The 19,980-nt window shown below is 38.3% G+C and overlaps 1 protein-coding gene across 1 annotated transcript in view; it reads left to right on the top strand.

Moving 5' to 3' along the window:
• csmd3a (CUB and Sushi multiple domains 3a) overlaps positions 1-19,980 on the top strand; it is a 302,574-nt gene that overhangs the window by 72,393 nt on the left and 210,201 nt on the right. The window contains exons 5-7 of the mRNA XM_053487612.1: positions 5,205-5,412; positions 15,314-15,426; positions 16,979-17,056. Coding sequence (XP_053343587.1) covers positions 5,205-5,412; positions 15,314-15,426; positions 16,979-17,056 — 399 coding nt within the window. The remainder of the gene's footprint in view (positions 1-5,204; positions 5,413-15,313; positions 15,427-16,978; positions 17,057-19,980) is intronic.

Below are 19,980 nucleotides of genomic sequence, written 5' to 3'. Positions count from 1 at the left end.
CTGGATGTAATTCAGTTATGAACTACAAATTAATTTAATCAAGTAATTTATTTAAAATTAATTTAGAACTTAAACAAGAACTACACAATATTAAGATGATGCTAGCACACGTGGTCGCTACGACGTTAATACAATGATGCTATGATTTCGAGTTGGTTGGTTGCTAGGGTGTTGCTAGGTAGCTGCTGTTGCAGGTGGTTTCTAACTGGTTGCTATGCAGTTCTAGGTGGCTGTTCTTATGGTTGATGCTTTAACAAAAGTCATGTTGTTATGTGGTTGCTTGGGTGTTTGGTGCTTAGTGGTTGCTACTCTGACCCAGTTTGTTGCTAGCTGGTTGCTATGCTACCCCAGTTTGTTGTGAGGACATTGCTAGGTGATTGCTATGATATTCCAGGCGGTTGCTAAGATATGGCTAGGTTGATCATGTGCTAAACCAGTTGGTTGCTGGGTCGTTGCCACATTAAAACATTAAGTAAAGTCATGTTATGAAAGCTTTATGTAAAGCAGTGCAAATCCACAAAATGTGTCACTGAAAAACCCAGGCCTTGAGAAGGAGTCTGCTTGTCAGACACGTGTTTGTAGTGTCATGCGGGACCGCAACGCCAAGCCGAGACAGTCTATGAATTTTGAGCAAACCTTTTTTTTTTTTTTTAGCTTCCCCATATGAAAAAATTACAGCTTTGCCTGATCTCAGCTGTGAGCGTCTGCAAAGCATTTACGCCTGGACATGACAAGTTTCGCTTCTCTTGCAGCAGAGTAACGTTATCGGTGCTCACCTCCTTGCTCGTGTCACGTCCGAGCCTAAAAACGCAGAGATCAAACACATTATCGCTTAGGAGCTGTTTGTCTCGGGGTAGCGTCGAGGCAAACATGAATATTAAAAAAAAAAAAAAAAATCCAGCATGAAAACGTAATGCAGAGTGGCAAGGACATTATCATTTCAAAGGCTTTTTTTTTTCTTTCTGGTTTCTGAATTCAGGACCTGCAGGCTGTCTCTGGTTGCATTACAGCCAAAAGCACTGTACGGTACCGGCACGGCTTGTGTTTCGTGGGAATAACGTTTAAAATGCGCCGTGTATTGTAAGTAAAACTTCAAAAGCTCGCCTGCATAATGGAAGTGAAAGTTCAAGTATTTTGCGACTGTGGCTGGCTGCTCGTTTCATATTTTAATCAAGTGTCTTTAACCAACAGGGCTAATCAGGGATCAACGTCTTCATTACTGCTCTTTATAATTCGGTGACGTGACTGATGAAGAGGCGGAGCTGCTTTCAAAGCCGTGACAGTTAAATCTGGCCTCGATTTGGGAGCTAACTATAATTTGCTAGAAGAGGAGTGAGAGATTATAAACAGACTCTTGAGCCTTTGAATAATAATAATAATGATAATAAGTAGCTTTTATTTGATACCTGGTGGCACAGTGGTGTAGTGGTTAGCCCCTCGAGGGTTAGGGGTTCGATTCCCCTCTCGATGTCCGTCTGTATGTGTGGAGTTTACATGTTCCCCCTGTGCTTTGTGGGTTTCCTCCCACAATCCAGAGATTATGCATAATAGGTAAATTGGTGTTCCCGGGCCCCCATGGTTCTGTACAGGATAAGCAGTATAAATAAATGAATTAATATTTGGTACCTGAACTTCAGTAGACATTATTATGGTGACTAATTTAAAATGACAAATTTTGCATAAAAATAACATTTTTTATTATTATTAGTAGTAGTAGTAGTATCTAGCATTTAATGTACAGTAAATAGTGTTTACTTTAAATAATAATAATAATAATAATAATAATAATAATAATAATAATAGTAATATATTTTAATAAAGAATCTTCTCCTTAATATTAATATTATCAAGTTGTAAAACAAAAAAAAACAAAAAAAACGTTTCAGCCCTAAACACATCAAGCAAGACCATGTTAAATGTTTGATTTATAAATATTTCATTGTGTTTCAAATATTGTACAATACGTTTTACTTTCTTTTATATATTAAGAATTATTTTAATACATTTTTTTCTATGTATTCTGAAATTTCCTTTGGGATCAATAAAGTAGAAAATTTTCCACTGTGGGACGAATAAAAGTTTATCTTATCTTCTCTTATCTTATCTTATCTTATCTATTTGCCTATTTGGATTAAATTTAAAAGAAAAATCTTATTTTTTTGGTAAGTTTTAATTGACTTACTGAATTTTAAATATTTTTAATGTTTGACTTTTTACTGTCAATAATGATTGTTTCAACTACCATTCATTTTTTGTATAATAATAATAATAATAATAATAATAATAACAATGTGAGAGTTATTATTATTATTATTATTATTATTATTATTATTATTAAATAAATAATTATAATATAAAATATTATTAAAGTAAAAGCCATTGCTGTGTGCGTTTTAACGTTCAGAATATAGTTCATCTTTAAATTACTGTAGTTGTCAATAGGCTAATAATATTAATTTGTCACTATTTGAATTAAATACATTTAGACCAAAGTTCTCAGTTAAAGTTTATTTTTCTTTGTAATAACGACGAATGAAAATTGTTCGACCTCAAGGGTTGTAAACATGCTACCCGGTCACTATCAACTGTCCCTCGTATATCGTCTGTACTTACCGTTCGGTTTGTTTAAGAGCAGATTAAACCCGATAACCCTGTGATACTGATCTCGCTCATATCGTACTCCTTGATTTCCCGAAACTCTCTTTATGTCATGCTGTGAAATTACAAAGCAGCTCAGGTGTTGATTTTAAATTTGTATCTCCACAATCTAAATCACATTAGTTTTGCAATATTGCTGTTTAGCTATCAAATGGCTCTAAGTCTCGAGTGTGTCTTTTTTAGGACATCGCTCAGTCGACATTGCGTTCACATTGCGCCGGTTTTGCATAATTGACCGACTGGCGTTTCTGAAAGGGGAGAATTTATGCCCTTGCCTCCAGTAATGTATTTGCATTCGGCTATTTCTATTAATATGATTTTGGTTTATGATCCAGTGCATGAAGAAAGAATAATTTACTCGGTTTTCTGTGCGGATCTCAGACCTGAGACTTTTGTGAGATACTCTGAATGCTAATCTATGCTAATTTAATCAAGTCAAACTGCCTTATAGACAAAGATTTACATTTACCGAAAATTATTTCAGACAGAAGTATTAGTCCTGTGTCTTTCCTTATAATACTGGGTGTCTAAGTGCTGAATTACGACCCTGACGGTATTAATGTTACAAAGCACTGACACTGGAGTCTCCTTTATCTACATCTCCTTACCTCGCAGCTAAAACCTTGCAGCATCTTTTTATTAAAAATGTGCTGTTATTATGGAGAGAGACCACCATGTCATGCATCTAATCAGTGAACTCATAACTGTTTGTAGGTATTTTTTTAACCAAACTATACTGAACACGAAGAGAGAAAAAAAATGTTTTGTTCAATTATTTTATTTTTATCATTTTTCTTTTTGATTTTGTTGCCAGATTGCTTTAAAAACATTTCGATGTTCTCAATATTCTGGTGGGGAAAAGGTCTATGCAAATTATAACTTTAAATAAAAATGCACGTCAAAATAAGACCAAATCAGATTAATATTCATTAAGTTATTAAGAAATGTTATGCAGCAGCAGAAAAAAAAATTGCACACAGTCAATTAAATTGTACAGTATTCTTCTGCCTATAATGGATGCTACAGCATTCAGCAAGATAACGGATAATTTATTTAGCACAAATTGATAGTTACTTATCCTAATTCCGCCGGGAGTAGTTCTGGCTCAGGCGGTCAGGGCTGTGGGTTGCTGATGGAGCAAAGGGTCGTGGATTTGACCCCCGCCACCCCCTGGTTGCCACTGTTGGGGCCTTAGGCAAGGCGCCATATATATTTCACAGTAGGGCATCCTCAGTGCCAGTCCAAAGCCTGGAGAAGTGAGTGGGTTGTGGCAGGAGGGGCATCTGGCATAAAACCTGTGACAATAACCCATGATACGATGTGATGACCCTGAGATCAGGTATATATATATATATATATATATATATGTATATATATATATATATATATATATATATATATATATATATATATATGTATATATATACATAATATTTCATCAGCCATACCATTAACATCACTGGGTGAACTGAACAACATTAATCACTATTTATACAGCATACAGCAGCAAACTGGTGACAGGATCCTGGACACCCAAGGATCACCCATGACTACAGGGAGCAAATGCTAGCCCGTCTGGTCCGATCCCACATAAAACCCATTGCAGCACAAACGACAAGAGTCAGTGAAGGCCATGATAGAAATGCACCCAGTGCACTATACCCTGTTGCACACATGGCCCAAGGATGCCTCAAACTTCCCAGATCCCAATCCGATCCTCACGGCTCCACCCTGCTACCCACAGTTGCCAAAGGATCTGCCACCAATGTCCTGCGAGACGGATACCATGACACCATACCATACCACACACCCCCAGAGAGCCTATGGAGCCATGGCCTATGGGGCCATCGCTGCCGTGGTGGCACCATTGACCCAAAATCTGGGTGATTATAATGTTTATCGATGTACATAATATAATCAAAGTGCACCGTACTTCATAAAGAGCATGCTTTTCTGCTCTGCCAATCACAGTGACACAAGCCATTGGTGAGCAAAATTATGTGGACACCTGACTAATCACATCCATGTGGTATATGGGCGGTTCACAAACTTGCCATGACATTATAAGAAACTCTGTGTGCTGTTGAGTAGCATTCGTGAATTTCCTTCCACTGGAACTAAGAGGTGCAAAACGGTTCCAGCATGACCATTCACGTTCACTCTTTTTCAGCCGTTTTTGGATCTTGTTGGTGCGTAAGAAGAATTATGGAGTTAGTTAAGAATTTCCAACATATGTGAACCCCAGTGAGTGTATTGTAAATGGCTAGTTTAAATTGCTTGCTAGATATCAGCAATCTTCTCCCACTTTGGTAATTATGAACTCTGATGAGGTTGCAGTTGAAATTGTCTGTAACCCCTAAGGCAAGTGGCACTGTAGGGCAGTTATTTCAGATTTAGTCCATCTGTTGATTATTTGCAATGCTTAGACTTAAGTTTCAGTGCTTGTATAACACCAGTTTGTGGATTTTAAATTTTTTTGCTGTTGTTTAAATCATGTTGGAAAAGTTCCACTTAATTATTTTCTATCAATATATGTGTTTCTACAGCTGAGGACACGTGTGGAGGAACCTTCCGGAGTTCCAGTGGTGTGATCTCCAGCTCTGACTTTAAGAACGACTACAAGAACAGCGGAGAGTGCACGTGGACTATTGTTGCTGATCCTGGAGACACCATTTCGCTCGTCTTCACCGACTTCCAGATGGACAGCAAGTTCGACTACTTGGAGGTGGAGGGATCGGAGCCGCCATCGATATGGTGAGAACTCGTGGTTCTCTATTTTACAGCATTGTAATTCCATTGCTTTTTATAATTTCACTTATAAATGGATATTCTGTGGATTGTTTTTATTTAATCACTCGTAGAATGTGTATCTTGGCATCTTAAAGGTCCTTAAAGACAAGTGAGCAATAAAACACTTGGCACTGTGCTGTAAGAGAAATTAATCAACACCAGAAGCGGAGGTGTTGATTATTTTTCAATTAAAGTACGCTTCAAAGTGTTTTATTCCTTGAACACTTACATAGTAATTAATTAACAAAAGACACATTTTAATCCTATCCAGTAAAAGCGACCTTGTATGCAAAATTCCCTTTTAAGCCATTTTTAGACATTCACACGGGTCTCCAGTACAAGCAAAAGCATCCTGTTTTTGCTTTTTCCATTTTGTATTCACAGGGTTTTTTTTAACAAGAATGTCACAGTTCTGCCCAGATGTGAGCTAATACAGTATACTGTACCAAAAAAAATCTCCCCTGGCTCTGTGCTCAGATCTGCCATTCTCTAGACACCAATTTTAGGCGCTAAGGTAAATAGGACTATGCTAGGAGGTACACGATAACAGCTGACCAGGCATTTTTTTGCTTTCAACAAGGACTAGGTTATTTGTTAGCAGCTAACCACTAAAGGCTAACATTACGATCTGTAAAATGTAAAAAGGACTAAGACGGGATTAGTGGCCAACCTCTTTTATCTTTTGTATCTCTAAATAATTAGTATGACTTTTTATTTACAGTATATAAATGAGAATTAACAATCCAACATGTATTCTTCTTATTTGCCGGTGGAAAAAACTGGGAGACAGGTGAAAAATGATCACTTTTTTGGTTTTCTTTTCTTTGTGGAAGTGCATTGAGGAAAAGGGCTGTAGTTCATTTAAAGATACAGACACTGAAACAGCATGTTTGAAAAAGGAGTGAAACATAAAGAAAGAACATGAAGCCTGAACGCAGCTGGAACCTAAACAGACACATTTTAGAGAACTCCGCCATTGGAATTAAATAGTTCAAAAGGTGAATAACGTGTGACATTTAATGGTTATGTTTACATTAGTAGATGGGTAAGTCAACAATAAAAATGATCTGCACCAGTCATTGCTGTGCAGGTGTGAATGTGTTACATCAGTTCATTTGTAACTGCAGTAAGAGCAAAAATGGATGCCCCACTTTAATTTGCGAGAGCAGCGTGCGATAATTCGTGATTTGTACCTGATGCTGAATCAACTGAAAAGCATAAATATCTGCAAACAAATTCTGAACTAAAACTTCAAGCAAAGTGAAAGGGAATCATTACTGGTGATAAGACACGGATTCAGAATCATCCTCAATCAGCAACTGAGAAAAAGTTCAGCTGGAAAATTCACAGATGCTTACAGTTTTCTGGGATGCTCAAGGGCTGGTATTGGAACTTTATCAGGAAAAGGGTTTGACAATTAACAGCGCTGGTTACAGTGAGACGCCTATTGAAGAGCTGAAGCCTAAACTACAGATTAAACGCAGAGGACTGCTATCCAAGTTTGCTGTGATCTTGCATAATAATGGCTCTCCTCTGGGTTCATCTCTGCCTGGAACACTATTTCCTCACTACTCCCAGCCAGTTAGGACACCTTCGGGAGCTCTCCTACATTTTGGTGAAGATAAATTTTGATAAATACTTCTTATTCCTACCCATAAAAGTAGGACCAAAATGGCGTCATTCTGAGAATTTTTGGCCACTTAGGAGTTATTTCCTACTCTGAGAAGAATAGTAAGTACAAGCCCAGATCTCGCGTTTGGGCCCCCTCAAGCCACTTGATTTCCACTTTTGCCAATAATTTAGCGCATGCATAGGTGCTAAGATATATTTGTACCAAATCCTTTGGTAAATTATTTTTTATTTTTTTGGTTTTTATAGACCAGTGCATCATTCTGCAGGTGCCTAATAACTGTCCCTGTCTTGTCACAGCAATATTTTGTACAATTTGCCCCACCAGTGGCTTCATTGATTCCGGTGAACCATTCCCGAAAGCTACAAGATGAAGTAGACAAGTTGATGTGAAACCGGAACAAGCTTTCTGTCCTCCTCTTGCCCCAAATCCATTAGTTTCATTGGAGTGACCTTTATGTAATTCCAACAAACTTGTTACTGCCAAAGGGGCAACAAAATCAAATTGTAACATTCAGGTCACTTGGACCTTCAGAGACAAGGAAAAGATAGGAAAAAGTAACCCACATGCCATGCTTTAACTATACTATATGACCTGTTAAATGGGCACTCATGATTGGTCAAAAGGTGCTGCTTAATTTTCTGTAGCATTGGCCATTTAATTAGGTAAAATATGTTACAGGGGTGGTGGTTTAAATCTTGCCTCTGTGGAGTTTCCAGTTTATCCCTGTGCTCGCTGGATTTCTACTGGTTATGCCAGTTTCCGTCTAGTGTGCTGTGCTGAATGACATTTTCAAATTGCCCATATTGGATGATTGGGTTTGTGAATGTGTGTTTTTGTGCCCTGTGCTGGGTTGTCACCCTATTTAAGGTAGTCCCTGAGTTCCCTGGAATAATCTCCATGCTCCCTACAACCGTAGACCAGATAAACAATATAGAACATGGATGGATAAATAAATGAAGGAGTCTCCAGTAGCAGTGCCTTTTAATGGATGCTAAGACTTCTGGTTTCTTGCCAACTACCCAACCTTCATTTGTCCATATCCTCCGGATAATAAAAGAGCTGGATGAGGGACCAACTCTTTATAGCTTCTGTAATGTAAGACAATTGGGAACTAAAATGTTTTATGATACTAAAGAGTATTGAATTTGGCTGTAAATAAATAAACAAACATTTTATTCCCTCTGATTCCCTCCGATCCTCCAGCACTGCTTGACTGGTCTCAACATCTCTCAGAGATCAAGGAAGACATGCATTTCTGTTCTGGCACCCAGGTGCGGGAATTGGCTTCCTTTTTAATGTCTATACAGCTGAGTCACTGGAAATCTTTAAACGAGAAATGAAGGTCTATCTGTTTTTTTAATATTCGTGTTAAATCCTATTATTTTATCCTATTATTATCCCAAAGTTTGGCAGATGGTACTTAGGTGATAACCTAGTATCTCAGTGTAAGGAACTTCACTTTTGTAAACACTTTTGTAAGTCGCTCTGGATAAGACTAAATGTAAGTGTAAACGTAATTTTTTTTATAAGTAAGAAAATATTAGTCTTAGAAAATTGTTATGGTATAAAAGGAATAAAATGCCTCAGTATCTAATCAACAGTAATACTTAGTTTTTTTCCTGCATTATGGCACCCCAGTTATTTCCCATGAACTATTTCCAATGGAAAAGGGCCTTTTAACATTGATCTGAAGTATACACAGATCAGCCATAACATCAATATCACTATCAGGTGAACTGAACAACTTTGGTCACCAATTATATACCAGCAAACTGGTCAAAGGGTCATGGCCATGGCTCACCCATGCCCAAAGGGACCAAAGGCCTGTCCAGTGCGATCTCACAAAAAAAGCCAATGCAGTACAAAAACTGAATACGGCCAAAACAGAAAGGTACCAGAACATCTACAGTAGTGCATCAAAGACAAACATCCCCAAGGTCACCAACCAGGCCTCTAAATTTCCCCAAATTCCAATTCAGTTAAGCACCTACTGTATGAATGGATTGGGCAAACAAGTCCGATCCATAGAGCCTTACCCTGCCACCACCAGCACCCAAAGGATCTGCCACCAACATCCTGGTGCCTCACACCACAGCACACAGACGCACTGTGGAGACACACCCTGAGACGCCACACAGGGGGAACCCCAAGATCTAGGTGGTTTTAAAGTAAGGTCTGATCAATTTATATATTTGGATAATCAATCTCACCCCAACGTGAGGCTTAAAAGGGACACCTTGCACCTTCCTTTTCCTTCGTTTCTGGTAGCCTGTATTCACCTGATTTCAGTTCATCTGACTCATTCCCAAGCAAGTCATGACTACAGGTCAAGTTTGACATGTTCTCTTTTCCCAGCACACCAACAATAAAACAGACTTTCTCTCATGATGTCTCAATTCCAAATGGACCAGGCCATAACTGCTCCTGTCTGCTTATGCTTTTTCTTTCGTTTTATTCCCTCAGCAATATCACTGTCTCAGAACATTTCTGGCAATCCACAACCCTGGGAAAAAAGATGTTCAGTATGCAACCCCATTATGTCGTCTCGCAGATGATGGTTTAAAAAAACAAACCGTTGCATACATAACACTTATGACAAGATTTGCATATAATCATTCCGCTTCTTCTGTGAGGCAGGAAAACTGCTGTCGTGTTGATGCGTTTAACAAAATAGGCAGCTTTGGAATAAAAAAAACTAGTTGCCAGATGTTCGTCTGCGTTTTCACTTCAGAGCGTCAGGTTGATCGGTTTGTTTAGAAAGTTTGCTGTTTTGCTTGTGCGACAGTCTGCGTCTGATTGGTACGTCTGCCACGTACCTCTGTAATGAATTTCAACAAGCTTTTTATTTTCTCAGCTCTCCTGGTCAGAGTTGCAATATTAGAGAGGGAGTATAAAATTACCGCCGGTCGCAGGCGCTGTAAAAGCTCACCCACAGTCTATTAATACGGCTTGTCACCGAGCACATTACGCAGCTTTGTATGAACTGATAATGAGGCTCGGGCCCAGCTGGCCTGTATTGTGTTTCTGCCCCAGCCTGTGCTCCGAGAATTTTCTGATATATGCCCCTGTATCTCATTAAGCTTCTTTTGACTCATCTAACTTATTATAGACTTACTTTCACCCTGAGTGCTAATGTGGCTAAATATTTAAACGGCATGCTCTCTACGCTTTGAGCTTTTAAATAATACTCTTTCACCTCTGAGGTTTGTCAATGCTGATATTTTGGCGTGTGAGCATTTTAAGAGTGGGCCAGCAATCCTCTAAGCGTTATACTAAAAAAAGGTTTAACGTTTTCCTGTCATTTCGCTGTCAATTCCCTCTTCGGATCTTTGAAATGTTTGCACACCAGATGAAATAAGATCTATTGTTGGCAGGTTTTTAGATGAGCCTGAGATTTTGTCCTGCCCCAGGCTCCTACGCCATTTACATCTCAGTAAATAGCATAGCGATTTATAAAGGTCAGGTTTTACAGCATTGTATGAGAGATCATTTTTAATCTCAACACCACACATGTCTACCAAATTCTTCGTCTAGTTCTAGCAGATTCAACATTTGGTGTAAATTACCAAAAAAAAGAAATTGTTATATAAATATCTAATATTTCACTGGATGTGTAAAAATGATTCCTTACGTATGGAATGTATGGAACTTCTCTTCCTTTGACTTTTAAACAAAGCTCTGATCGCTGAATCTCTTATCTCTTCTATAACTCCATAGTCAAAATTATGATTCTCATTTTAGCCTCAATTTAGTTTCCTATTTTTCTAACGTGTTCCTCCTAAAATTCACTAGGAAAAGTTGGTGAGACAGCACAGTTAGCAACAGGGGTCATCCATGATGTATAAGAAATGTACCTTCGCTAAACTCCACTCGGTGGATAAAATGAGCAACACTAGAGCTACTGTGGAGCAATATGTGATTCTGTATATCATATATAAAGTAAGAGTCCACATGCAATCAGGCACACTGGGTGACAAACACTCCCCTCCCTGCAGATATAGCCATCATTTCAGTGGCAGATTGTTTTTTGCTCCAGGGCCCAACGATGGCAGCCCAACGGCGCTGGAGCTCAACCCAGGGACCTCCTGATCAGCAGTCTGACACCTTAACCACAGAGCTATACTTCACTAGCTCATCTTTATAAAACTGGCCAGGACCTTAAAATTCTTATTAACCCCAAGACTCAGAAAATGTTTTAAGTTCTCAAAAAGTAAAGCAATTAGAAAATTGAAAACATCTTCATATTGTTATTAATAATCGCAAATTGCACGGCCCTTGGTAAGAATTTTGTAGACGAACTGAATACTTCAGCTCAGGTGTGCATTTCATTCCGAAGCCCAACAGGGGTTATTGTGCAAATCTTGGGAATCTGGTATCTTGCTAAAGATACAGTATGAATAATCTCCATATACTGTACACTACTGTATACGTAACAAATAAGGCATGAGGTTGTAAATCTAGAGTCTGTTTGAACACGGTTGGAAAGCAGTAACAGCCTTTTCATTTTCACTGACTAGATTAGCCAGATCTGATGATGAAATTACAGGGTAAATAGCAGAAACGGCTGGTTAAACCAATAAATCACTTCATGTACTCAATGCAAGTGAGTCAATCTTTAACTCTGTGAGCATTCCTAGATCCGCATAGATGTTCTTAGCCCATTCAAGGAAACTTTATCAAGTACATAGGTAGAGGATACCAGAATTTGTGGCTTTTTCATTTTTTTAAATTATTATTTTGCATGTGAATTGGCAACCCATAATTCATACCTCATAAATAAGTTAGAGGTTGGCATTATGAAGTCCATATCGGAAAGCCAGCAGATGGCATTGCCTGTATGTGGTCAATAATCGGTGGTGTCTTTCTAACTTTTCACTCTCTATAGAGTACAAAAGGACATGGTGTAGTCGGCAGCACTAAGCCTACCCTGGAGAAGTCTGAGAATTGATTTGCTGATTCCCCGCCACTGATTGCATGGTCAAAAACCATCCACATTTTATCTGTGAGAACTGATAAGCATTGAGATTTTTTCTTTTTTTTTATGAACCCAGTTGCTACCGGCTGGCAGGAGTGCCTTTCCAATAAGTAAAGCAATTTGTGCTTGTCTTAGCCTGGTCTTTGTGAAGATGTTTTGGATGAAGTTGAAATGTGACAGAAAAGCTCGGTAAACTGGTGGGCATACAGTAGTACCACCGAAGATAAGAAGCGCAGAGTCGCAGAGATTATGCAGGAGGGTGAGGGAGTTTGGAAAGAGGATAAGTTGAGTCAAAAAAAAAATTTCTGCAAATCAGGCCTTTTTTTTTTTTTAATGAAAAACTATCCAAAGCAGACGCATGGAACTTGATAGAGGTGATGAGGTCCTGAAGTACCAGCTTTGAAAGTGCACTTTATGAAAGTCTAAAGGATGTTGTTGAGTCTTAGTGGCTTAATTCATGAAGTGGACAAAGTGATTGTCAAGTGGTGACTTAGTTTGGGCTCATCAATCTGCAAGGTACAGTTAGTTCTTTTACAAACACGGTTTTAACATTTTTGCCACCTGATGATTTGCAATCCTGGTGACCTTTTTAAGGAGGGAGTCCAAAACTTCATGCATGGTCCATCTTAAGCAATTACATTAAGACAAATTCTTGGCCCAGTGGTGGCTCAGTGCTTAAGGCTTTGGGCTACTAATCAGAAAGTCATGTGTCAGGCCCTTTATAGGCAAGTGACCAATGTGGGGCACTTGAGCAAGGCACTTAACCATCTCCCCCCCACGGGCACACTGTATCCTGGCTTTCTGATTAGTAGCCTAACTGCTGCGCCATCATTACCTTAAGTGGTTGTGTCATTGCCTGACATGCATGCTTGCTTGTGATAAACCGTTTAGCTTTGAGCTGCTGATCAGAGGGTCATGAATTCAAGCCAATATACTGTATAGGCAAGCGGCTAGATTTTGGCCATAAAGCTTCCTAACATGCTGGGATATGCAAAGCAAAGAATTTTACTTTACTTTATCAGCAAAGGCATTTAGTACTATAGGGTTTTGATGTATCTCCAATGTAGTCTTCATTAGGGTTGCCAAATCCAGAAAACTGAAGTAATGGACCGGTGGGATTTGCAATAAAATGGGTTTATTTATTTATTTATTTATTTATTCATTGTAGGGTGCAATTAGTTTTACACTTTCATTCATGAGAAATATTACCACAAGTCCTGGTTTGACTTGGACACTCATCAGATATTGTTTTTCTCATTCTGTAGTATATGTACTGTATATACGCTGTTTGAACATCTTAACTTGTAAGATATTTTCAAAAGTTGTATATATAGAGTTCTGTGAAAAAGTATTTGCCCCCTTAATGATTGAGGTCATTAAAAAATGTAATATTACACAGATTATATACCCAGAGTAAATACAAAATGCAGTTTTTAAATGATGATTTCATTTATTAAGAGGAGAAAGCTGTCCAAACCTGCATGGCCCTCTGTGAAAAAGTAATTGCCCCCCAAACCTAATAACTGGTTGTGCATACCCTTGGCATCAACAACTGCAATCGAGCGTTTTTCATATCGTATCATATTTCATATAGTCTTTCACATGGGTGTGGAGGCATTTTGGCCAACTCTTCTTTCTTAGAATTGTTTTAATTCAATTCAATGAAATTGAATTTATACAACACTTTAAAAAATGGTCATTGTCTCAAAGCAGCTTCACAAAATCAAAAAAAAAATTGTGGAAATATCTATTAGATGTGAAAAAATCTGTACCAATCATAATGATCAAATGGACCCTGATGAGGGAGCCGAAGGCGACAGCGACTATGGCAAGGAAAAACTCCCTGAGATGGTAATAGGAAGAAACCTTAAGGGGGAACCAGACTCAACAGGGAACCCATCCTCATTTGGGTGATAACGGATAGCAGTGGTTGTTTTGCAGACATACTGTGTGTTAGCCAGGGGGAAGTTCAACATAACAGAAGGTGTCTACATTAACATGGAGTCCAGTTCGGCACCAGGATGGCACACATCTGAGCCACATCGGATGTCTTTTGAGCATGAATAGCCTGTTTAAGGTCCGTTAAGAGGACAAATAACCCAAAACATTTGAAATAGGTTTTACGCCACTGTAAGCTGTTTGAACATGTAAGATATTTGTAAATAGTGTATACTTTAGATATTACAAATTATTACATATTAATAACATTATTATTACATATTATTCCAAATAAAATAGTTGATATTATTTGCTATTTGCTTGGTTTAAATTAAACTTTGTGTTAAAATTAATCGCAGTGGATCTATCAGTTATTACAGACTGATTTGCCTGATTGTCCCCCTCTTCATCTCCCTCCACATACTCCTGAGTGAGAGAGCTTCCCAGTCAGTCCCCTGCCTTGCTTCCAATACAAACTAGACTAAGGACAATAACAAGGTTATTGGTCACCCCGACCAATGAGAAGCTGTGGTAGAGACCAGGACAGACAGGCTGAGGAAGAGGAGGGGTTTCCTTCTATCCACTGACTGACTGTACTGTAGTCTAACCTGTAATATTTATCTCCCATAGTGTTTTAAAAATACGGAACAGATATTGAACCAGTATCGGATCAAGGTCTTTTAGTTTCCAATTACGGGGCGATTGCGTATTTTACGGTGCGGTTGCCTCAGGTTGGTTTTCATCCAGGTAGAGCCTTGTGCTCCATTATCAGAGAAAGAAAAGATAAAATGATATTTTGAGTGAAGAACCCCATACTGGCCCCAAACCCCCCGCTGCATTCTTCAGAAAGCATCTTTTCTTCGGTAAACGTCCCACTGTCGGAGTGGATAATGTGAGTCCAGGGCAAGATTGGCTTTAATTGCGATAAGGCAATAAAACGTCCATCTACAGCCGAAGGCATGAGAGTCGGAGCTGAGTGTGTAAGGCTTGAGCTGCATCCTAATGCGTTCCAGCCACAGATTACTTACACCGGTGTATGGTGAGAGACGTTGCTGGTTAATGTACTTCGTACAAATCGCAGAGCTGAAAGATTCATCTTAGTCACAGGTTTCGGGTTAGCACTTTGGAGGATTATGTTCGAGTTCCTTTAATGCATCGTAAGAATGTATATCTATTTATTTATTTATTTATTTATTTTTCCTTTGTGGCTGAAATCTTTTCAAATTTTTCTTCCTACACATACTTTCTTAGGCAACACAGTATAGCAGTATACTAATGTACGGAACCTTTTTTTTGTTTGTTTGTTTTTATCCCCACAGGTTGTCCGGGACAAATATTCCGGTTCCTATCGTCAGCACCAAGAACTGGCTCCGGCTCCATTTCGTCACAGATAAAAGTCACAGACACAAAGGCTTCACGGCTCAGTATCAAGGTAAACGTTGTTGTTTTTTTGTCTTGTACCTAGTCTGCCCCTACAACTCTTTACCAAAAATCCATACCTGATCATTTTTCAACACACTAGTCGGATATTTTCTAGAATCGTATCTCTTACTGTAGCTCACTGGCTTGTTTTTTTTTTTTGTAGCTGTTCCGAACTTTAAAAGAAAATATACTGTTAATAGACAAAATGTCCACATATATGCATATTCCCCAAACTACATGCGGTTTCACTTCCCTGCACCCACAGTATAAGAACCCCAAACTCTTATCTAGCATGCACACCATGCTCCTGTGGGATTCAGAAAGTCAGCTCCATGAAGAAATTTTGTGTTAAAGTTGAAGTGGAAAAACTTGAATGTTCTTACACAAAGCCCTGATTGAACTCAATCACACAGGACCGTCACGATCGAGATGAACTGGAACTTTCACTTAACATCACTGCGCCTGATCTTAGTAATGCTCTTGTAGCTGAATGAACACAAATTCACGCCCTGGGATAGTGGAGAAGAATACAGTAATATGAATAATATATATATATAATGTGAATACAGTATATACACTACAGTGTATTGCCAAAAGTACTCTTCTTGTCCCACATCAGTGTCTGACCTCACACATTCTGGAAGAATGGTCAAAAATTCCCATAAACCTTGTGGAAAGCCTTCACAGAAGAGTTGAAGCTATTATAGCTGCAAAAGGCCAACATCTTATTAAACCCTAAGGATTAAGAATTGGATGTTACTCAAGTTCAACGCAAGCGAGCAAATACTTTCGGCAATAAATGTGTTTATATATACCTTCTTTATATACATATATAGGCACAGTGGCTTAGTGGTTAGCACTGTTACCGTGCACCTCCAGGGTCAGGGTTCAATTCTCATCTCGTCTTTGTGCATGGTGTTTAAATGTTCTATCCATGCTTAGTGGGTTTCCTCCGGGTTCCTTGGTTTCCTCCCACAGTCCAAAGGCATGCAACTAATTGGTGGGAAGTATTCATGCAGTAGCCCGGGTGGGAAGTATTCATGCAGTAGCCCGATGTGTGGGATATATAAAGGTTGGACACAATGTATGCTACCCTATTATTTCTTATTTATTACATAGCTATATTAAAAAGTTTGTATTTTTGTAAATGATAAATGCATATTTAATATTCATCGCTAAATAGAGTCAACAACGAACGCATCTTTCCTTCCATGAGGATATATAAGGTCTAGTCACATGACTCGGAGCTACAGCGAATCATATCTGTCTATTCCCTTATCCTTGATATCTCAGTGATACTGCATTAGATTCAGATCACTGTACGAGTGAAATTGAGACGACAAAATCCCCGGGCTCCAGAAAGAAAGATTGTTAGCCCGGTAACATGCTGGTCTCCGCGTCTCAAAAGGAGGATGTCTCTGTCCCTGTACAACCATTTCATTTCACTCATATTTTTTCAGCCTTGCAACAATTGCAGCTGGAGAAGATTGATCTTGGTATTGTAGCTATTCTCTGGGAGACCTGCCTTGTCCAATTTTCTCTCTCTCTCTCTCTCTGAACAGTGAAACGGTCTGGAGACTTCAAATCAAGAGGGGTGAAGCTGCTGCCTGGGAAAGACAACACAAGCAAATTTGCTATAAGTAAGCCAGACTTTCTCATGACTCTGTATTTATATGTGTTCCTTTACAACGTCAGGTCGACCTGCTAAAGCAGTCTAACTCATACTGTACTTAGACACCTTAACAGCCCATATTTGTCTACAAAATTCCAACAATACATGTAACAGCTGAGGCCCGGCGGCCGCGAGCAGACGACAGTATTACTGTACGACACGGTACAGGAGCAGCGGGAAAAGAAACCAGTGCAATGCTTTATAACAGAACATGCCAAGTTTGTTGTTTCCAGTCAGGAACATTTCCTATAAGCCAAACCCTTTAAGCATGACATTTTTGTCCCTGATGGCGGTGCTGCTCTGAGAGCTTGCTGTAAATACAGTAACTATTGAATTAACTAAGCTAATGATACAGGATTTAATTTGTTCTTGTAGAAAAAAGTCATGTCTGGATCTGTTCAGGGTGAAAATATTGATCAGTGGGGACTGAAATGATCTGCTTTTATTGTCTCTTAATAGTTATAAAAGGAAATAATAATGGTCAAAAGTCAAAGAAAGTCTGATCTGTATGATCAAATAAAAAAAAAGATTTTGTTTTCAACTAAACACCACCGGTGAGCTTATTATATTTAATTAGTTGTTATTGTTGTTGGTTGTCCTTGGGCTCTGTGAGGTGCCTTTTGAATAGTTTGACGGTTTATTAGGTTGTGTTTTGGGTGTCCCCAGAATGCGATTTTTTTTACCCTTTTTGTTTGTACATTTATTAGAATATAATTAGTATTTTCTTTTTATGCTCGTTCTCTTTTACTGGAGATAAAAGGGCGGGGCATCCGTCTGGTAACACTATAGTTACGAAAATAAAGGCGGTTTGTAGATGATATACAGTATATTTCAGACCCTACTGGACATATAGCATGTTACAAAATCCTAAATGACGGCCAGATGTGCAGTATGGGTTCAGTTGCATGATTATTTATTTATTTATTTATTTATTTATTAATTTATTAATTTATTTATTTATTTTTGCATTGATCTCCATTTTACAGCTGACTAAAGGTCAAAATTTGAAAAGCACTGGTTTTAATAATATGTTCATTATTAAAGACGGTTCTTAACCCCTATTCCAGTAATTTTTAATGTTTAATGTTAATTTTTTTTTTTTTTTGCTTGATGCAGGCCAACAGTTTGACATTACCGAAATGACCAGGCCAGGAAAATTATAATTATAATGAAAGTGTTACATAAAAATATAATGAGTCTAGCCTAGCACTCTAGTATATTGCTAATATATTGCAACACAAATTTTCCATTTTAAAATTATGATATTAATCAGTGAGAATTAATTTTTGTTTAACAGTATGACTTCCAAACTGAATAATCAGCAGCCTACTGCATAACGCTGCACTCTTGATCATCTCATCTTATCATTAGGGATAGAATTTTTTTACATTTTAAAAAAAAAATCCATTGCAGTATGAAATAGAATTTAACCTACAAACAATTAGGCTTGAATGTGATGTTGACATTTGATGTAGACAGAAACGTAAACCTAGAGCACTTTGAAGCTCAATATCACGCCGTTATTGTAATTTATGGTCGTAAATGAAGAGAGAACGATCCACGACTCTCAATGAACCGATAACATTCGTACTCGTTAGATAGTGCACTCGCTCATCTACTCCTCCTCTTTCTCGTTTCTGTTTGGGCTCAATGAAAATGCCATTGCTTAGTCATTGCCTCGCTCGGCATTTCGGAAACATTTCGAGGAAATACTGAAGCCATCAGCAGGAGTGAAATGGATTCAGAGCTGACTTTTGATTTGTTAATGACGCTCCGAAGGATCAGGGCTGACATCTCGGATTGAAGCCTTTAAAGATGACACATGCACTCTACTCCGCGCGTTTTAAAAGCAACACTTTATAACTAATAGCTCCTTTAAATTGCCTTTAAAATTGCGTCGCTCGAAGCAGCTTTCTTCTTTCAGCTCGAAAGACTATTATATGAAGATTTCTGCACCGGTGATGACAAACAACATAATATACAGTACAAAGTGACTTAAGCTTCGAATCCTGTTTATGCCAGGGTATGACTGTGGAATATTACGTCTAGTCTGTCTTTGTTAATAAAATCTCAACCTGAGAAATTGCCTCTGTTCAACACTTTGTTAATTTCAGAATTGCTTGTTTTGATACTTTTTTGTTAAAAGAAAGTTTTATAGAAGTTAAAACATCAAGCTTGATGTGCCAAAGGGGAAGTCAGGGTTGGAATATAAATCAATTTGATTTGTCATTTTGAAGCGAAATAAAACCTGATGAATTAACTTGCTGCTGTAGAATTAGCATGAGACTGAGTACTTCCCTTATTCCAAACCAAACACTAGGGAAAAATACAATATCTGCTGCCTCCATTGCCTCCCATTTATATTCCTGTAATGCGGCGATGTCATTGCCGATCTGCCAGCCCCCGTGTCGCATCTCAATAATTCAGAGAGAAGAGACGAGAAGTAAGAGAGAGTCATGTGGAGTCTGCGAGAGGATATGAACCATAAGTCTATTTAAAGTTTGTTCGAACGAAACATTTGCTAACTTGCTAATTGCTCTTGCTATTGACTGCCAGCAAGCTTGCATTAGCATAGCCTAATTAGTTTGAACGTTACCTCAAATGCCATGCTTGGTTTAAAGCAAGAATCAAACGTTTAACTGTGGAAAAATAGATTATTTAAATAAAAACCTGAAAAGCATTTTTTCTTGTTTTGTTTGAACACTAAAAAAGTGTATATTTTTATACCTGGGAATTCTGAATATATCTTCTTTGGCTTAATATACGTATACCGTATTACCGGCCACTTCATTAATTTTACAAATCAGTGCATTTAGACATGTAGACATGGTCGAGATGATCTGCTGAAGTCCAAATCGAGTAAGAAAGGTGAATTAAGCGACGTTCACTGTG

This window comes from Clarias gariepinus, chromosome 26, assembly GCF_024256425.1.
Source record: "Clarias gariepinus isolate MV-2021 ecotype Netherlands chromosome 26, CGAR_prim_01v2, whole genome shotgun sequence".
Taxonomy (NCBI): domain Eukaryota; kingdom Metazoa; phylum Chordata; class Actinopteri; order Siluriformes; family Clariidae; genus Clarias; species Clarias gariepinus.
Note: the sequence above shows the minus strand (reverse complement) of the source record. Positions and strands in the feature narration are given on the sequence as shown.